At 34.2% G+C, this 18,645-nt stretch overlaps 1 protein-coding gene across 6 annotated transcripts in view; it reads right to left on the minus strand.

The window, feature by feature from the left end:
• Positions 1–18,645, minus strand: part of THSD7A (thrombospondin type 1 domain containing 7A) — a 360,172-nt gene that overhangs the window by 15,604 nt on the left and 325,923 nt on the right. For 5 of the 6 annotated variants that reach the window (XM_039862397.1, XM_039862396.1, XM_039862399.1 and 2 more), the window contains 7 exons: positions 17,086–17,219; positions 12,754–12,907; positions 10,932–11,076; positions 9,462–9,577; positions 5,869–5,986; positions 5,465–5,610; positions 4,875–5,049 (listed from right to left, as the gene is read on the minus strand). In XM_039862397.1, the coding sequence (XP_039718331.1) occupies positions 4,875–5,049; positions 5,465–5,610; positions 5,869–5,986; positions 9,462–9,577; positions 10,932–11,076; positions 12,754–12,907; positions 17,086–17,219 (988 nt within the window). Of the gene's footprint in view, positions 1–303; positions 3,041–4,874; positions 5,050–5,464; positions 5,611–5,868; positions 5,987–9,461; positions 9,578–10,931; positions 11,077–12,753; positions 12,908–17,085; positions 17,220–18,645 lie in introns of those variants that run through there. The other variant, XM_039862400.1, reaches the window with a different exon arrangement.

Below are 18,645 nucleotides of genomic sequence, written 5' to 3' on the forward strand. Positions count from 1 at the left end.
GGAATCATACCACATGTAGTTTTTGTTAAGTCTGGCTTCTTTTACTCATTTATGTTTGTTTGTGAGATCCATTATGTATGTATGTAGTTCTAATTTGTTTACTCTTATTGTTGTATTTACTCTCATTGTATGAATTACCACAATTTAGATATCCACTTTAGTATCGAGGGGCCTGTGGAGAGTTCTAAGTTTTTCCTATTATAAATACTACTGTTATAAACATTTTAGTATAAATCCTTTAGTGAACATTATATATATATATATATATCAATTGGATATATACCTAGGAGTGGAATTGCTGGATCATATGTGTTATGTATTCGACATCAACATCTTCAACCATTTTGAGAACAAGTAGGATTTAATGAAATACACCTTTCCCATACATATGTCCATTCTTCAGGACTGACTGCCTGGTTATACTGTTCAGAGGATACAGTAAATTATGATAGATAAATCCACAGGGGTTCTTATTACTTTAATTATTCCAGCCATATCACATGAATAATTCATATTGCCTTATATTATGCTGAAGTTGTCTAATATTAGCACGAGGTTGCCTGAATATGTGATTCATGAAAAAACTTCTTATGTCATGATTAAGAATTCCTACAAAGACATAAATTATTGACTAACAGATACATATACAATAGTAAAATGGAGTGATTTTTGTAGACTTTTATTATAGTATGTCATTAATACACTATCTAATGTCATCCTGAAGTACAGAAAATTCTCATAAATTTTGGAAATGTTAAAGAAAAAGAAACTAGTAAGAATTTTTAAGTAGTTTAAAAATATTTAGAAACATCTCTGTCCCCTATGAAATAGATTTCCTTGGGTTACTCAATTTTTAATTGTGCAGGAGAAACTATTAAACTTTAAATTTAAAAATTCCTGTCAATATGAACGTAATATAATTTTGCCTCAGTGATTACAAACTACATGGAAATAAAACAAATCTTTTATCTCTGTGCTTATATCACTTGACATAGAGATTTTATAACAACTCAATAAGTCTTTCACTGGTAATCTGTGAATTATATAATAACAACCCCCAAATAATCCATGTCAGGCTTCAAAGAATTAATAACAGTAAATGAAAGTGAGGATTGCCTTGTATATAATATACTTTTATATTTTTACCATATAAACCATTGTAATAGTAAAACTACACTATGCCTGTCAAAGACATGACGATTAAGTGTATGAAATGCATTCTGTACTTCAGTATTTACTTTAAAGTTTATAAGTTCATATATTGCTAGTTTTAAAACCCATCATTGGAGAAAACTATCAAGAGACGAACTGAAATAAATAAAATTGTAATTTATAAAAGAGCATCCTCCTCCTGGAGTTGTAATTACTTTAATTAGCAAGGTGTGTTTCCCTGTTCTATGTTATTTGGCATCTTGCAGTTTTCCTTCCCTTCACTTACCACAAATTTTAATCTTATGTTTATTTATGTCACTAATAGATAGCAAATGTCACTTCCATTAGAAGGTAAACTCTATGAAGACACGGTGTGTTAGTCTCCTACTGTATCTCCAACCTTGAGCCCAGTGTCTAGGCTGCAATAACCCTTGATAAATAATCAAACAGGTGTCTGACTGTGCTGCAGGAAGCATAATGAAAACAAGTAGAGAGACTCTACTATAAAGCATATATCAATGCCTGGCAAGGATTCCAGCTTTGTTCAGTGTTGTGGGAGTCGTCATAGTGATCCTATTATTGACACAGGAAATTTGTTTTGGAATAGGGAGGTCTTCTGACTTTTAGCTTTGGTCAGCTTTTGTTGACAATATGGCTGTTCAATACATCAAAGCCCCAAGGTTCAGTCACTGGCCTGTCCAGAGCCCTTACCTGCTGCCACAGCCTCAACCTCAGTCTGCTGTGAAGGAAAATTATTTTATTAAATTGGATTGTGTATGACATCTGGACTGAAATCAGGCTAGTTTAGGGGTAAGTAATGGAATAGGGTAATTGCTGGATCAGAAAAGGTTATTATTGGCAGATGTGGGAATGTCTAAGAAGTAACACTTTGCCTAGGCCCAGAAAGTCAGATGAAGATAAAACATTATTTTTTAACCTTAAATAGATGAAAAATAATGAATGTGTGCAAAAACTGTTATTATAGCTGAATATACACAGTGAGGAATGCCCTCAAAATTTAACATACAGTTCAAAGTTTTAGGGGTTATTTTACGTACTGCTGTTCAATTCATTCAGTTTATCTTAATAAAAAAATATAGAAACTATCACTATTATCACTTCAAATAATTTACTTACTAAAGAATAAATAAGCTGATGAATGACTGAATGGGTAACGCATGTTGTCAGCTTTTCTAGTTTTTAGGGACTCAACCCCATTTAAATTAAAATACATATATATGCAATCTATCCATTTTTAAAATTTTCTTGTCATATTCTTTTTATACATAAAGTCTATTTCATGCCAAATTGCTATTTGTTTCGCAAATCCTCATTTTTATGTTTTTGAGATCTTATGCAAACTAACACATTTCTTAAACATACACTTTTTTCTTATAATTATAAGCAAATTGGGAGAATAAGAATTTTCCATTTGAGCATAAAATATAGGTAATTCACTTCCAATTTTGTTCTTTTCTAATCCACTAATAAACTGTTGCCCCATATCTTTCTCAAGGCCTTATGCACATACTTGACATTGAGCTTGTTTTGACCTATCTACCCTAAAGTTCTCTGCATCAAGCCCGAAATCCTAAATAATAGCTTATCACTGTTTGGCAATTAGTTTTATAGTATTTGATATACATTTGCTTTCCACATTTGACTGCATGCATCCCTTCTGTCCAACATTGCATCAAAATTTCTTTCAATGTTTTGTAATATTATTTTATTGACTCTTGAAAGATAATTTAGGTGGGGATAGAATTTTAGGTTGATGATTATTTTCCATCACATTTCAAATACAATCATGCGTTGCATAACGATGGTTTGGTCAACGACGGACCGCATACGACGGTGGTCCCATAAGATTATAATGGAGCTGAATTTCCTGTAAGAAATGGAAGGATATATGGTTCAGGAGAAATTTTTTTTTTTCTCTGATGGGAGCAATGTCTGTGGGCCTTGCCAATATATTCCCTTTCACTCACAGCACCTTAATTTTGAGTACACAGATTACATCCCAATTAGCCAGCCACTGACCTGTTTCATCACAGAGGAGTCTGTCCTCTTAGCGTCACATATTCAAAGGGCACTATGGCCCTCCCAGATCTAGCTGTAAGTTCTTTGTTGAGGACCTAAGATCCTGTACCAGGACACAGGTCCATAGGAGCTACCTTTTAATAAGTGTTAAGTGCCATTGCTACTTTAGAAAAAACTTTCTGTGGTAGTGTGGAGCCAGCTTGTCCCTCTGCTTTGGAAATATTTTTAAGTTGTAATGATGTAAAGCATAGTAAGTTTTATTTCTTCCATCATTTCAATGCCAGAGATCACCCCTTGTGTCAGGGTCAATGGAACAAAGAACATATTTTCAGAGTCAAAATATTGAGTCTTCAATTCTATGACCTCTCTATGTTAAGCGTTCTCTTTTTTTTTATACCATAAAGTTACTTAATCTGACCACTGCTCCAACATGCTATAGCAAAAAACCACATGGCCATGATAAAACTCTATGATCCTTTATCTCATTTTGATTTCTATTCCCACTGATCCTCAGGCCACTTTTCACTCCCTCCTCACAGTCACTATTATGGTGACCTACACTTCGCCAAGCCAGTTTCTCTTCGATATTTCAAATCAATGAAGACCACATCCTTGTTCATGGAGCAGCACTGACTGCTTCAATATTCTATACCCAACCCTGTCAGAAGGAAGAAGTGGAAGGGCTTGTTGTACAGTGTTTATAAAGTCTACAGTCATGTCCTAAGACCTGCACATTCACTCGCTGGCTCGCCCAGAGCAAATTCTCGTCCTGCAAGCTCCATTCATAGGAAGTGCACTATATAGGTGTACCATTTTAAATCTTTTATACTGTATTTTTACTATTATCTTTTCTACCTTTACCTATGTTTACAAATACTTACCATTGTGTTACAATTTCCTACCGTAACATGCTATACAGGTTTGTAGCCTAGAAGCAATAGGCTATACCATAGCCTAGGTGTAGAGTAGGCTATACCACCTAGGTTGCATAAGTAGACTCTATGATATTCACCCAATGAAATCTAACAACACATTTATCAGAACATATTGATGCACAACTATATATTCTATTTTCTTTTGTCTTTCATTGTAATTGAGAAGAATTCTGCTGTAATTCTATTTTGTCTTCCAAAAGCAGGTAATCTGTTTTTTTCTTTCTAAATGCTTTAATAATTCTCTATTTTTCTACGTTTTCTGTTTTAACTTCAGTGTATCCAGATATAACTTTGTTGCTGATTCTACCCAGGATCCAGGTTAAGCTTTCATTATAAGGGCTTAAATTTTTCTTTAGCTATTATGTTCTTAAATGCTGCCTCTCTCTTATTTTCTTCTCTTTCCTTCTAGAAATTCTAAATAGATACATGTTCTAGCCTTATTTTCTCAACTTTTCTTTCACACTTTCCCTGTCAACCATAAGCCTAAGGCCTTAACTGGCATTCCTTACAGATGTTAAAACTTCAGCAGGATGTGTGTCAACAGCGGCCACTGACTTCACTCCTACCTGACAGTCAGGAGGCAGTATCCCCCATTTGCCCACACTACAGCATCTAGCTGTTGGCACAGATATTACTGAATAAGAGGAGTGCTGTCATTCCTTAACTTAGATTACATATACAACCTCTTCTCAACCCTGGTCTTGGTAAGAAATGACCAAAATATGAATTCTGTTTTGCTGTTTTTACCTGGGCAAGGCTGAGTGCAGGTTTCCTCTAGGACCATTTTTTTATTACCATCTATAATGGGTTCAACATCAGTACAGAATTCTTCATCCACCACTTTACTGAAATCATCAGCTGACCCATCACTCACTATACAAGAAATGTTTCTTGTTCTGGTCCCTTCTCCACACTGGGCATCCTGGAATGAAGAAAGAAATAACTAATTAGGAAAAGAAAAATAATTCATTAGTGGGCTCATCAATTACAGTCATCTCTGCACCGCTGATTTTGATTTATGAGTGGTTAAAGAAGCATTTGAAACCCTAGGGAAGAAGTCCTACAGGGCACTAGCTATAAAACATACAATGAACAATTTATTTGTTCTCTAGCCAAAGACAGGCAAATAAATTTTCATTAAAATGAATCAGTCTCCAAATGATTTTAAAAATACAGGACAGGGAGTGCTTGTTATCAAACTAATTAAACAGTTATGAAATGGCAAGGCACCTAATATCTTTACACATGCTGTGTGTAAGCCCTGAAAAATAATTTTGAAACGAAGTCTCTGCAGGTAAAAAATTCACATTTCCATACAACTTCTTGAGATTCAATACCTGTACTTGGCATGGGGACCACTGGCCATATTGCCACCGATAACAGGGCTTCACTGGGCAAGGCTTGGACTGTTCCATCAGGGTAGGACACGGTCTTCCATCACCCTGAAAGGGCTGGGTAACTGTTCGTCTTCGGATCATTTTTCCTTTAAGACATACAAAGTGATGCAGCTTTAGTGATACATTATAGCTGTGCAAGCATACATCTTATTGGGAGAAGGCATCACAGACATTTCTCCTGAGGAGATTCTAGAAACAAACATGTACATGTCTCAGATGTTTTGGAAAGAAAGACAGCCTGATTCAACCTTACTGGAGATTATTTTATATGACTCAAAGCAAGAGGGACATTTTATTTCATATCCTTTGACCAATAGCCTAATGCTAATTAAGGTACAACTAACCTGTGAGGCCACATGTTTGAGAACATTCTGACCAAGGAGACCACTCAGAAAGCTGACAGTTCACAGGGCATTCCACCATGCAGGATGTGTTCATCTGCCAGTTCTTCTCCAGGCTAAGCTGAAAGGATAGAGGTAAATCTGTTTGTACCGACATGAAGGCATGCTTATGAAGTATTGCTGATGGAAGGAGGGAGGGAAAAAGGAAAAGAATGGAGTGGAAGCGAGAGGAAAGGAGAGGAAGAATAAACAAGATGCATAATGGAATAAAAGGATATCTGGAGGACAAAAACTTAAACTGTTAAAAATATAAAGTGGATCAACCCAGGAGAGTAGGAGCAAATGGCACAGGATGAATAGAGGAACGTATTTTCTTGATATACTTATTTAGTGTCAGATTTTTTAAATTAGCAATGAAAAAAGATTTAATCTCTAAATTATCTGAATTTCCCTTAATGAGGAACAAATAAGTGTAAGCATGATTACTTTCCACTAGTTAAAAACCAAGAATATCATCAATATACAGATCTAAAATTATATCTTTGGGATATATTTATTTTTATATATGAGGTTAAATTGAAAAGCAAAAGGGAAAGATTTTAAAGACAAATTGCCACTCAAAACTAATGACTTAATGTATTAAAATAGTATAAAACATTAGTTTTTAAGTAAGCTATCTCTCTCAAAAGAAAATCTGAATTACTAGAATTTTTTGGTTATATTTTATGTACATTTTTTAATTACAAAGATATTTTTTCTTCTAAAACTGATCCCAGGAGCTAACTGAGCTATAATTTAATTATTTTAGTTTTAGCCTCTTGTCAGATAATAATGTTGTGACATTTTATTGGCATTGAGTTCCAATACTTATTTAAGTGTTCTACTTTTAAACTATTGAGATTTAAAACTCTAATATATATGCAAACAGAAAAAGTCTAAGGTACAAAATAGCATTAAAATACCAAAATTTAAGAGCATGCTAGGAGAATATAATTTTGTAAATTCTTGGGATTTTCAAGATCTTTTTTACTTCTGCATGAAGAAGAGGTTTATTATGTCTAATTTATACATCAGAAGATGGCAAAAAATTTTTTTCTAAAATGTTATGTTGTGGTTCAAGTATAGCTCTTGGCTCTAAGTTATCTACCGAGAGATCAGATCAATGATTTGTGTACTACATCCCTTTGCAGCCACTCCCATTATATTCTCCATCAGTAATACTTGACAAAGATGGGTATTTGGTATGAAAACTTTTACCATATCATTTAAGTAAATTCCCATAAAGTAATTTAAAGTCATGGGAAGTTAGAAATTAGAGTCTTAAAGTGATAGGAAAAAAAAGTGATGTGTTATATTAGGATACATAATAGTTTCATAGAAAGATGGTTTGAGTTACAAAATTGAACTACTACTGACTTATTTATTTCACTAGAAAATTAAAAAGGATGTCTGTTTAAGAGGTATTCTGGATATCCAGTAGTAAGACATTTTAACATTCTACTACTTTTTTCCTGTTACATTTAGTGTATCTCTTTATTTCTGTCTGTCTGTCTGTCTGTCTATCTATCTATCTATCTATCTATCTATCTGTCTGTCTATCTATCTATCTATCTATCTATCTATCTATCTATCTATCTATCTATCATCTATCTAAACATATGTGTCTAATAAAAAGAAATCTGTTTAGGCATCAAAGAATAGGAAAGAAGAAATAGATAACTATGTATCAGGTGAGTAAATGTCTAAAAAACATCAAAAACAAAAGTACTAGATAAATGCTGGATGGGTTTAACACCAATTTTCCTCTTTGTTGGAAAGTAATGCCATCTCTCTCTTTGACTGTTAGGGAAACAGCAAGAGTTAGCTACTGCTGTTGCACTGAATGCAGGGTTTACACATGTATTAGTTGGCAGGCAATCAATTCATTGTTAAAATGCTAGCCAGCTTTTCTCAGGTCTATTATTTAATCCTAGTGTATCCATAGGGATGGATAAAAAGGGATATGAATTGTTTAATCCAATTCCTGCAGACTAGCACTGTTCTCCCTGAAGACAGCATTTGCTAGAATGTTATGATTTAAATTCCTAATTGTCATTGCAGTATTCAACATAATATTTGTACATCAGAATAAATTTATCTAGTTTCCTAGATACTTAAAATTAGTTATTTGTCAGATTTTTACTCACATTTCCTTAAAGAAATAAAAGACCTTGTTTATACCTTTGTCATGTGGTCATGTGAACTATTTTAAAATTGGTCTTGTATGATTTGGGTTTAGCTTTCAAAAAGCTCTTAGAGCTATTCATTGTATATTTCATTCCAACCCAGGAGGGCATTTATATGTGCATTTGCAGGAAAAGTGACATATTAATCAACTAGAAATAGATCACAGAAAGCTCTCCAGCCAGTATTATGACTATAATAATGTTCATTAATAATAATGATATTTTTATAATGATTATATCACTTCGATGTTATTAGTTTCAAAAACAGATTGATTCAGGTATAAAATTTCTAATTAAATCTGAAGAATGAATAGACTAAGTTATGTTATAAGATGATAGTGAGAGAAGTTTATTAACTAAACAACTTGTTTTCAGTATATTTGGGAACTCTGTTCACATGGACAGAGACATAAATAACTTAAATTAGGTTCACATAATAGATATCAAATGGATTAAAATATTTTAATCTCAACTTTTCTCTTAGGAGTTAGAACAATCTAATACGGGCTTATAATAACCCCAGGAGGTGCGGACAGAAGTTGTAGTCACCATGTCTACTGAACCCTAATGAAGTTAAAGCTCCTCCTGTGTGTTCTAAATCTATCGAGGCTTCTGCTTGTCTTAGTTCGTGTTTAACCCAGAGGACCTCAGATGCAGTAGGAGTCAAAACCTGCCAGGAATATGAGTACCCTTTTGATATGGAAATCAGACAAAATAATTACAACATGAAGTTAGCTTCATGAAAACTAAGAAAGGCCAACAACTGTTTCCTTGCATTTCGTAAGGTTATATTTAGAAATGATGACGCTACTTTTATAAGTAGGAGAATTAGAAGTTACAATTCTCTGTATCTAAAAGATACCAATGGCAGACTCTATTCCTTTGTTTGAATCTGATGTTCTCTCTTACCCACACCTGAGTACTTAGACTCTCACAGCTGGGTATTAGATCTTAATATCAAAATCTGCTACAAAACCACATGCGATCAATGTTTAACAACAGAGAGAATGAATGATGGATCTTGGCAGGTGTCCCAGGCAATACAAAATTCACATGAAATTACAAAGATGATGAGTAGTCTGATTAAGATTTATTGCCTATATTCACCTTGATTACTTATTGTTCCCCAAGCATTTCTTTCAGAAAAGCCTAATTAGCATACCTTTGGGCTCCAAGCAGAACAAAATACAGGAAATTATGTGTAGAAATCAGTAATGTTGGACAGTGTCTCTTTTCAAGAGGGTGCTTAACAACCACTAAATAGTGCAGCAAAACATCTGCTGGCAATGAGCACAGGTCACTTGGCTCAGCATGAATTGAAATTATGAGGAAAGAATTTACTCACAAAAATATAACACAGCATCTCCTCACCTCTTCACAATATTTCAGGTCAACCGACTTGCCATCACTTCGAACACAATCCAACATTCTTGTTTTAATGCCATTTCCACAAACTGCCTTCTCACTCAGCTGACATGTACTCCAGTCTGAAAGGAAGAGAGCCCATCAGAACAGAAGGCCATGTATAAAACAGATTTCGAATGAAACTCTGATGACCTGAATCCCACATTTAATTCACAACTGCTTCCTAAGCCCCACAATCAATCATCCCACATGCAGAGCATATGGGTCCCAGCTTTGAACATATCAGGAGTTAAATGGAATTGCTGGGGTTGCACTTAGCTACAGGGATTATTCTAGAAGGCAGATGTCTACTTGACAATCTTGATGGCCATTTGGAGATATCGTAAAAATGGCTTTGGCCTGCAATCAAGTGTGACTTAAAAACTTTTTCCCTAATATAAACATAAATTTTAATTTAACATTATTTTTGTTTTAGCAAAATAATAATTTTAATGGATGGTACTTTAACCATGTTATAGTCAAATAACATTGTATTTCACTTAGTGTCCCTATTTAGAATGTTTTAAAATGTACACTTATTTATTTTAAAATCACTCTGGCCATATTTATTTAATTCTCTTATTTTATGTCTTTTGCAAAAAAAAAATTATTTCATCTTTCTTTTTAGAGTAACATAGCATGGCCCAGAGAGCAGTGATTTCCTTGTGTCATCAAAGAAAAATAAAGAGAAAAACCAAAAGAAACAAAAGCCAATATGACTGCTGCATATCATTGCACAATTTCTGGAGTCTATTTCGATGTGAAAATTATTTGGAAAAAATTCCAAAACAAGCTTCAGTGTTGCCTCAAATCATATAAACCAACAAACTCTCTTCTTTTCTAGAGTATGTGCCTTGATGGTATGAGGGAAAAAAAATGACTTTATAACAAGCCTTTTTTTAAATAAAAAAAATACCCTTCTATCCATTTTTATCTGTACCTTTAATAATATTAGAATGGTTGTATTTTCTTTATATGCTTTTTGACAAGCTTAAGACTGCTGATGTTTTTACTCCAGATCAATCATGCTTATAAACAACCCCACACAAGGAATTATTGTTCTAGTATATTATAGCAATTATACCTCTGAAGAAGAAAGACAGTTTTCAATAAACCTAATACCCCTGGGAAAGGTATATTTATTTGCACCTCTCCAAAGTGGGAGGATGTCTTAAATAGGACTACTTATACTATTCACAATCCGCCTGAAGGGCTAATGTTTGTGTGATATTTTCATTATCTTTATCGTGATGTTTATTAAAAAAATAAAACAGGTAAATATTTCTGTCACATAATAAAGAATAAGTTATTTCTGGGAGAGGAAGCAGCATGCCCAAAAGGTACACAGATGGAGATGAACAATACTTATGGAACACTGCTGAGCTGACATACACAAGTTTGGCCTTCAACTCCGTGATGACACGACTGTGCACGTACCTGTTACATTATAATCGTAGTGGAAGCAGTTTTTGTTCAGGTTACAGGGTTCCTTCTCAACAGCATTAGGGCAGACTCTTCCTTCATCAGCAGGTTGCCTGATGGGATCAGCTGACCTTTGCCGGAAACCGCTTTGATTGCAAGGCTGACAAAGAATAATACAACTGCTCAGAAAGGTGAGTACTCAGCCAAACAAGAGCTAACATGTTAGGAAGAGTGCTGGAGCAGGAGTGAAGACATTGGGGCCACTGGCTTACTTGAACCATCTCATTATACTTCAGTTTCTTCATCTATAAGATCAAGATCTTGAGTGAGTTTCTGATGTCCCATCTAGCTATAAGATTCTTAAGAGTCTATGTGTCAAATACTAATAGATAACATCACATCGCATGTATGCAAATATATATTTGATCATATTAATTACTGTAGATCACTAACAGGAATCTATCTATCATCTACCTATCATCTATTTATCTATCTATCTATCTATCTATCTATCTATCTATCTATCTATTTATCATCATCATCATCATCATATTGTCGTCATCATCTATCATCTGTCTGTCTGTCATCTAATCTATCTAATCTAGTCTCTTGGACTCAAAAAACTATTTTAAGGGTAACTTTAAATAACTAGCTGTTAGTGACCTTTATTTTTCTAAAATGCACATACAAATGCACACAAATGCAATTTATCACATAAATATATGCCATAAAAGGCTTTCCATCCTCCTCCTGGTACAGTCTTGTTCTAAAAGCACTTAATGTCTAAGAACAGGAGCAGTAATTTCAAATCTGATATTATAGAATGAGAATAGAAAATCACTTTCACACCCTTGTGAAACTGTTGATTCTTTATTACAATTTAGTCTGTATCCAAGTCAATTGCCAGTCCTATTTTGCTCCTGCTGTATCAGTTGGCTGCTAATCAGCACCTTTAGTAATGTTAATACTAAGAAAGAAAATTAATTTTTCCTTGAAAACATGCATCATAAATTCTTTGATATTGTCTTATACTGTATTTCAGCAAATTAATTCCACATTACAGGTATATTCCCCATGCTTTCGATGCCATATTAAAACGTACAGTTTTACAAGGTACCCAGGGGTGAACCCAATTTTCTACATCATCAGCCAGTTCTGTTTCAAATGACTCTCTTCCCAGGGTACCATGGAAGAGCCCCTACAGACTGTTGAATTCTAGAAGCTTTGTGTAATTTGAAACTCTCAGCTGGCTTCCCAGGACTAGAGACACAGAGTCAGTATGTGGAAAGAGATTCACTGATGCACAGCTTTCTTCCTTTTACTGTGATTCTTTCCAGGATCTTTTGCATTTTAGTGTCAATACTCTTGCTGCAGAACCCCCACCGTGTGAAAGATTATTCCTACAATTTAAATAAAATGGATTGGGCAAAAAGCACGGATGACAATAACCTGACATCATTAAAGTTCCTTTACCAGAGTTTCATTCTTCATCCCTTTACCTGGAGGGAATCATTATCACCACTGCAGTTCTTAACCTGCTGTGTATTTATAAGCCAGTCTGAAGGCATTTTGTGCTGAGTTAGGAGGATGGTGGAAGAGGGGTATAAAGCTTGCAAGAGATCAAGCTGTTTTAGTGTGCGTCAAAACATTGCTGACTTTAAATGGCATACTCCTAGAACGAAGTAGTCAATAAACAGACAAACAAACAAAAACACACTTTCCTCTGATAACTAATTTGGTAGCTAATTTAGTGACTAAGATTTTCTTAATAATATTCTTAAAGCTTTAGTGGTAAGGAATTAAACAAACTGTAATAATAAATGGCTAATCATCTCACCAAAGTGCATTGAGTCCATGGACCCCATTCAGATATCACACAGTCCTCAGGACATGGTAATTTGCATTCTCTAGAGCCCAGGGGCATCTCCTCTGGGTCGCAGAGGTAATCCTCCACATGGTCAGCGGGGCCGTCTGCTGTGTTCTGCATGCATCTAGAAAAAAAACATACCCATCGGTGAAGGAACCAGGACAGTTAGAACAATGTCCAACCCATAGGATAGCTGATTACTCTTAAGATACTATCATGGGATTGGGAGGTGGAAAGCTTCAGATCTAATGAATAAAATTATTCAAATATGAAAACAAAAGGATCTCTGCCTCCCATAAATACTTGTAGAGTTTCAGTATAATTTTTAAATTTATGCTTGTGTGTCTGTATCATTGCAACCTTTAAAAATAATAACCACTGTGCGTATGTAAATTGTCTTCCTCTGAAAGGAGAGGGTCATTTACATTCATGCATGATGAAGGAATTAATGAGGAGGGGTCCAAAGAGATTCGTAAAGGGGTTGCAATTTTGGAATATGACGCATTTTTTTTCTTCTGAAGAAAATGGTGATTCTGTAGAGAGCATAGATTCGTATATGATTGAAGATGAGGCAAACCAAAATCTCTAGTGAGAAGTTTCATGAAGTGTTTTTGAAAGTAACTGATGGCATTTGTCAAATTATTTTGTCATTTAAAAAGTTATTTAGCCTCCCATCTGCTGGTAACCTTAAAAGTAAGCCAGAAGTGAAGAGACAATTATAATAGGACTAGCACAAATTCTCTGCGTGTGGTTGTTTGGGTCTGCCTACATCTTGACCTTTGTTATTCTTAGTTTTCTCTTTAACAGAACAAATTCAAACATTTTAATACATTTCATTTTATTGTAAGCAGTCATGAAAGGCTCTTTACTCCTCTCTTGGGCATTTAATTAATGCAGCTACTATCAGCCTTCACCTTTACCATAGTTAATAATCTCTCTGGACACTTTTCTACTAGAAGAACAAAACCATCCCTCATTTACAACTACAAGAAGGTCAACCAGATTAATGGTTTTAGGAAGAGAACTGCATTCTAGAAGATGAAGAGGAAAGCTTGACTCTTAAGTCTCTCAAACCATTGCACTGTTTTAAACTGTCACTTGAACAACATTACTAATTATACCTGCAATTTCAACTTTTTTCCCAGAAATTTGCAATCAGTAGGGACACTGCATCATCAGGTATCTACTCTGCAGAATAACCTTTCCATACAGTGCTGCTGAATTTAAGAGAAATGTCTTTTTCCTGTAAAATGCATTTAAAAACTGTGCTGTTGGTCATGCCTTAATTGGGTTTGCAGCCTGAAAAAATATCTATACAAATACCCACCTCTTCATTTTTTTTTGGTAAATTAGATAAATACATAAAAGAGCAATCACGAAAATCCACAAAGGTAGATATTTATTTGGTTTCATTGTTGAAAGAAAAAAATAAATGATAAACTTTGGGGGGAGAATTTTAGTTTTCCAGGAAAATGTTCCACTTTCAATGGCATTTTAAAAATGCTCTATTGATAGCAGCTTTGAGAGGACATGGAATAGACTGGACAGTTCAATGCTCAAAGTTGGATTTGCTAAGAAAAGACTGCATTCATGGTAGGTACTAAAACAATGTACAAGGATTAACTTGCGAAATTACCTATTGATTTAGAGTTAAGGACAGATATTCAATACTCTATTATGTAGTTATGCACATAAAACTTTATTTTCAAAGTTTTTTATTTTCAAAATTTTTCTATTCTTTAATTTTTAATATACAAGTAATATATTCATTTTAGAAAAATCAGAAGAAAAAATAAAAATTGACATAATTCTATCAGAATAACCACTCTTAACAGACTTTTATACTTAAACATATATTCTCATCTCATTAAATAGGAGCAAACTTTACCTGCTATTTATACCATTTAAGAAAAAAGCAATGATACATTATGGACATATTGTGTTATTAACTATATCTTTAAGATATAATTTTTAATGACTACATTTGAATTCCATCATTTGAATGTGCCACAACTGCTAAAACAAAAACCTTATTGTTGATATTTCAGATTATTTATGTTTTATTTATTTTATTTGTTATTAATGATTTCTTTTTATCACTCTAGAATACAAAATATATTGAATCAAGTTTTGGGCCCAAAGGAAGGCACTTTCACTTCATTTACTTTCTTTGAATTCTTACCCTTTCTTCCTCTCCATAAGAAAAGAAATTATGCTGTGAGAAAATTGAGCTGTATTAGAAAACACAGTGTAGAACCTAGCTGGAGGCCAAGGGTGGGGCCAGAGGCCCACCACAGGTGTAGCAATAAGGGGTGCATTATCTGCAGAGAATTCAGAAACAACAGTAAGAATAACTGAATCAGTCTGGTTTTTATTCTTAGGATGTGCTGGCAATTTTTTTAAAAAGTCAGTGAAAAATATATCTTCCCATCAGGGCAAATTATTTCTATCATTAAGTCTTTGATGTGTCATACCATCTTAAAAGAGAAAGAATGAGATCAGGCATATTGAATCCTCCTGTCTTATAGACATCTATCCTAAAATATCACCTAATGCTTGCATCTAAGCAGGGCATTTTGACCTTAATCAGCAGAAGATAAGGTAATAGAGGTATACTATTCAATCAATAAACATTATTACATGATCAGAGATCACAATCAATACTGACCTTCTCTTTTCTCTATTTGCTTTAAAGATGTTTACTGGAAAAAAAAAGTAAGTTGATTTGGAAAGTTACTTTGTTTAGGATGTATTTGGATGTGTTGACAGTATCTGTTCACAGAGCAAGATGAAATATGTACATAGATAGTTGAAGGGAAAGCTGAAAGAACAGTAGTTTATTATAATCTTATTTTACTACCCCCCCCAAACAAAACAAAACAAAACAAAAAACAACCTGACCAAATTCTTAATATAAGAAAAATATTTTAAATTTTAAAGAGAAATTTTAAATTTTGAAGAAGGGTATAAGACAAAATCTCTGTCTTTTTCTTCCCTCTTTCCTTATCAACTTATAACTTCTCCCTCCCTGATCCACCTTTCTAAGTTCCTTAGAAAAACAACTTGAGACTTAATGATAGGCTTTTAAAATAAGAAACAGAGATTATTGTTATCAAAAGCAAAGTTATATGTAATGTACCAAAGTTTTAAGATACAAATGTTAATTTATTCTAGTTTCCTACTGAAACAGATTAGAAAATATCAATCTTAAACTCATGAAAAGTTAAGTTATGGGTGAGAATGAGCTTCACAACATTAGTTGTCAAGTTCTAGATGTTTTTATATTTGTCTTTACTGTTTATTTCTCAGTAGGGTTAGAAAAAACTGGTATAGTTAAAAAGAGTGACAAGAGACTTGGGTTTGAATGCCAACTGTGTCACTTTACTAGATGCATGTTACTATATGTGTGTAAATTAGTACTTGCGAATCTACAAAGTGAGATAATAAAACCTCATATACCTAGGTTCTAAAACCCTTAAGGATCATATGCAGATGCTGTAGAGAAAATTTAATGAGTATCAAACTTGTATTACATGTTAGGGAATTTCTATGAATATGACAAGGTCTCAGTTTGGACAAACTTATAGGGTGTAATAAGAATGACAGACATGTAAAAGGATCTTTTCGAAATGCTGAAGGGTATATGGGGTATCAGAAAACAATGCTGCTCAACAGAACTTTCTGTGAGGATGGAGACTAACTGTCTGATAGCACTTGTGCCTACTGAGCACTTGAAATATGGCTAGTGTTAACTGAGAAAATGCATTTTCAATTTTATTTAATTTTAATTAGTTTAAATTTAATGTGAAAATAGCCACATGTGTGTAGTGGCCACTTTACTGGACAGTGTGGCCATAGAAGAAATAAAAGACACTAGCCAGCAGAGATTTTTGGCAAGGCTTTCTGGAGCAGATGAGAGTATTCGCAGTTGACCAGTTTGTATAAAACAGCAAGAGTTTATAACAGATTATCTCTAAAATGCAATTAGATATATATTTGGCCTTTAAGGAAAAAGTTAATGGGTTAGAAAATTTGCATTAGTTCAGCTCACATTCAACATGAGACTCTTTCTCTGCAAGAAAAGCACTTGAAGCGAAGCTTCCTAAATCAGAAGGCCTGGTATGATAAACTGCTGCTGGAAGCAGATCCCCTTAGAATGTTCCATGACATAGATCTCCTAAAGATAAAACTAAAGACAATTTTATTTAGGGGTCAGGGGAGGAGTGAACGCTCATACTGACGGGTGTGCAGCTGGGAGGTGTTGCATGCTTTGCTTCTCTGTGTAATTTGGCTTGGCCTTACCTCACTTTTCGGGTTTGTACACCCTCTCCGCAGTTATCTCGCATGTTCACAAAGGTCACCTTGCAGATGCTCCATGGCTCTGTGACCCATAGGTACTGGTTGCAGTCACTGTGGCAAGGGACGACTTCATACACCTGAAACATACACTATTCTCAATGATCTCATCTCAGGTGAGAGTGAGTGGGAAGACTTTACATCTTAATAATCATTATATTCTTATTTTAGTTACTTCTATTTCTCTCCTTTGTTGTTCATTATTCTAAAATTGAAATATGGAGACACTGCTTGAGCATGTAAGTGCTAAAGGGCAGGGCTAGCTGTATCGTATTCCATTGCTCCATTATTACGCTGCAGTTGTAGATCTGACCTGCTGCTGGACCACACTGAATACATGACCCACATTCTGGTACTGACCCTTACCACACAGTATTATAGTTTCCCAGGCCATTAGTCTTGCACAGTTTTGTGTATCTTCAATACTTACCCTACGGTGCTCATATGTTAGGCATATAATAGAGATTTGTTGAATGAATAAATGAATGAATGAATGAATGAATGAAGTGCTTTAAAGTAGCTGTTTTCAAATAAATATAATTTGGCTTGTTTTCCAAAGGAACATGTATAACAGTGAAAACATATTTTTTTGTATGTTCCATTTATGAAACTAAATTAAAAGATTAATAACATGAAATAAAGCCATCTTCAAACAAATCCTCAATCATTTAGGGCTGAAATTGGTCTCATATTACATAGCTACAGCCTAAAGCAGTGAGAGGCACATGAAAGAAAGTAAATTGTGCTCCAGGATCCATAAAGGCTTTCAGCCCCAAGTTTGAGGTGGTTTGTTTGGTTTCAGAATTTTTAGAACAATGAATAATTATGCTCTTTTCTCAATGATAAGAATGATTAAATAAAGGAAATAAATGGACCATAATCCACTGCAACAGAGCTGATTTGACCACTGTAGAAAAATTTTCACATGATTTCAAAATCTATAATAATGCAACTCTATTTCTTATTTTCCATACATTCTCTTTCTCTCTTTCTCTCTTTCTCTCTTTTGCATATGAAATGTCTTATGTAACTCAATCCAGAAAATGTAGATTTAAATAGCCCTTTGGAGCTAGACTTTTGTGCAAATTTTAGTGGACTTCATCCAAATAAAGTGACAAAGTAGACCTATTCCAAATAGCAAAAAAAAAGAAAAAAAAGAAAAAAAGAAAAAAGCATTGTCAGAGTAAGAATTTATACTTATTGTCATAAGTGATCACATTCATATTAGGAGCTATATTAAAACAACTAAACACACTGGGTAAAAGATTATTTTACAACTTACAGGGAAAGGAAAAACTGAAGGGGAAATGCCATCTTTCTTAATCGCTAGATGGTCAGCATTTTAACCTCCTATATTGTAGTGAATAAATATCAGTTCAGAGCAATCTCCTGCCACACATTTTCAGCCCACCCTGCACCTTTACTTTCCCTCTGAGAAGCATGAGATCATTAATAAGAAGTGTCATTTCCTTTTCAAGCCTGGTGAAGTAAAGCTTGTTCCCACTC

Source organism: Pteropus medius, unplaced genomic scaffold, assembly GCF_902729225.1.
Source record: "Pteropus medius unplaced genomic scaffold, Ma_sr-lr_union100, whole genome shotgun sequence".
In the NCBI taxonomy this organism is placed as follows: Eukaryota; Metazoa; Chordata; class Mammalia; order Chiroptera; family Pteropodidae; genus Pteropus; species Pteropus medius.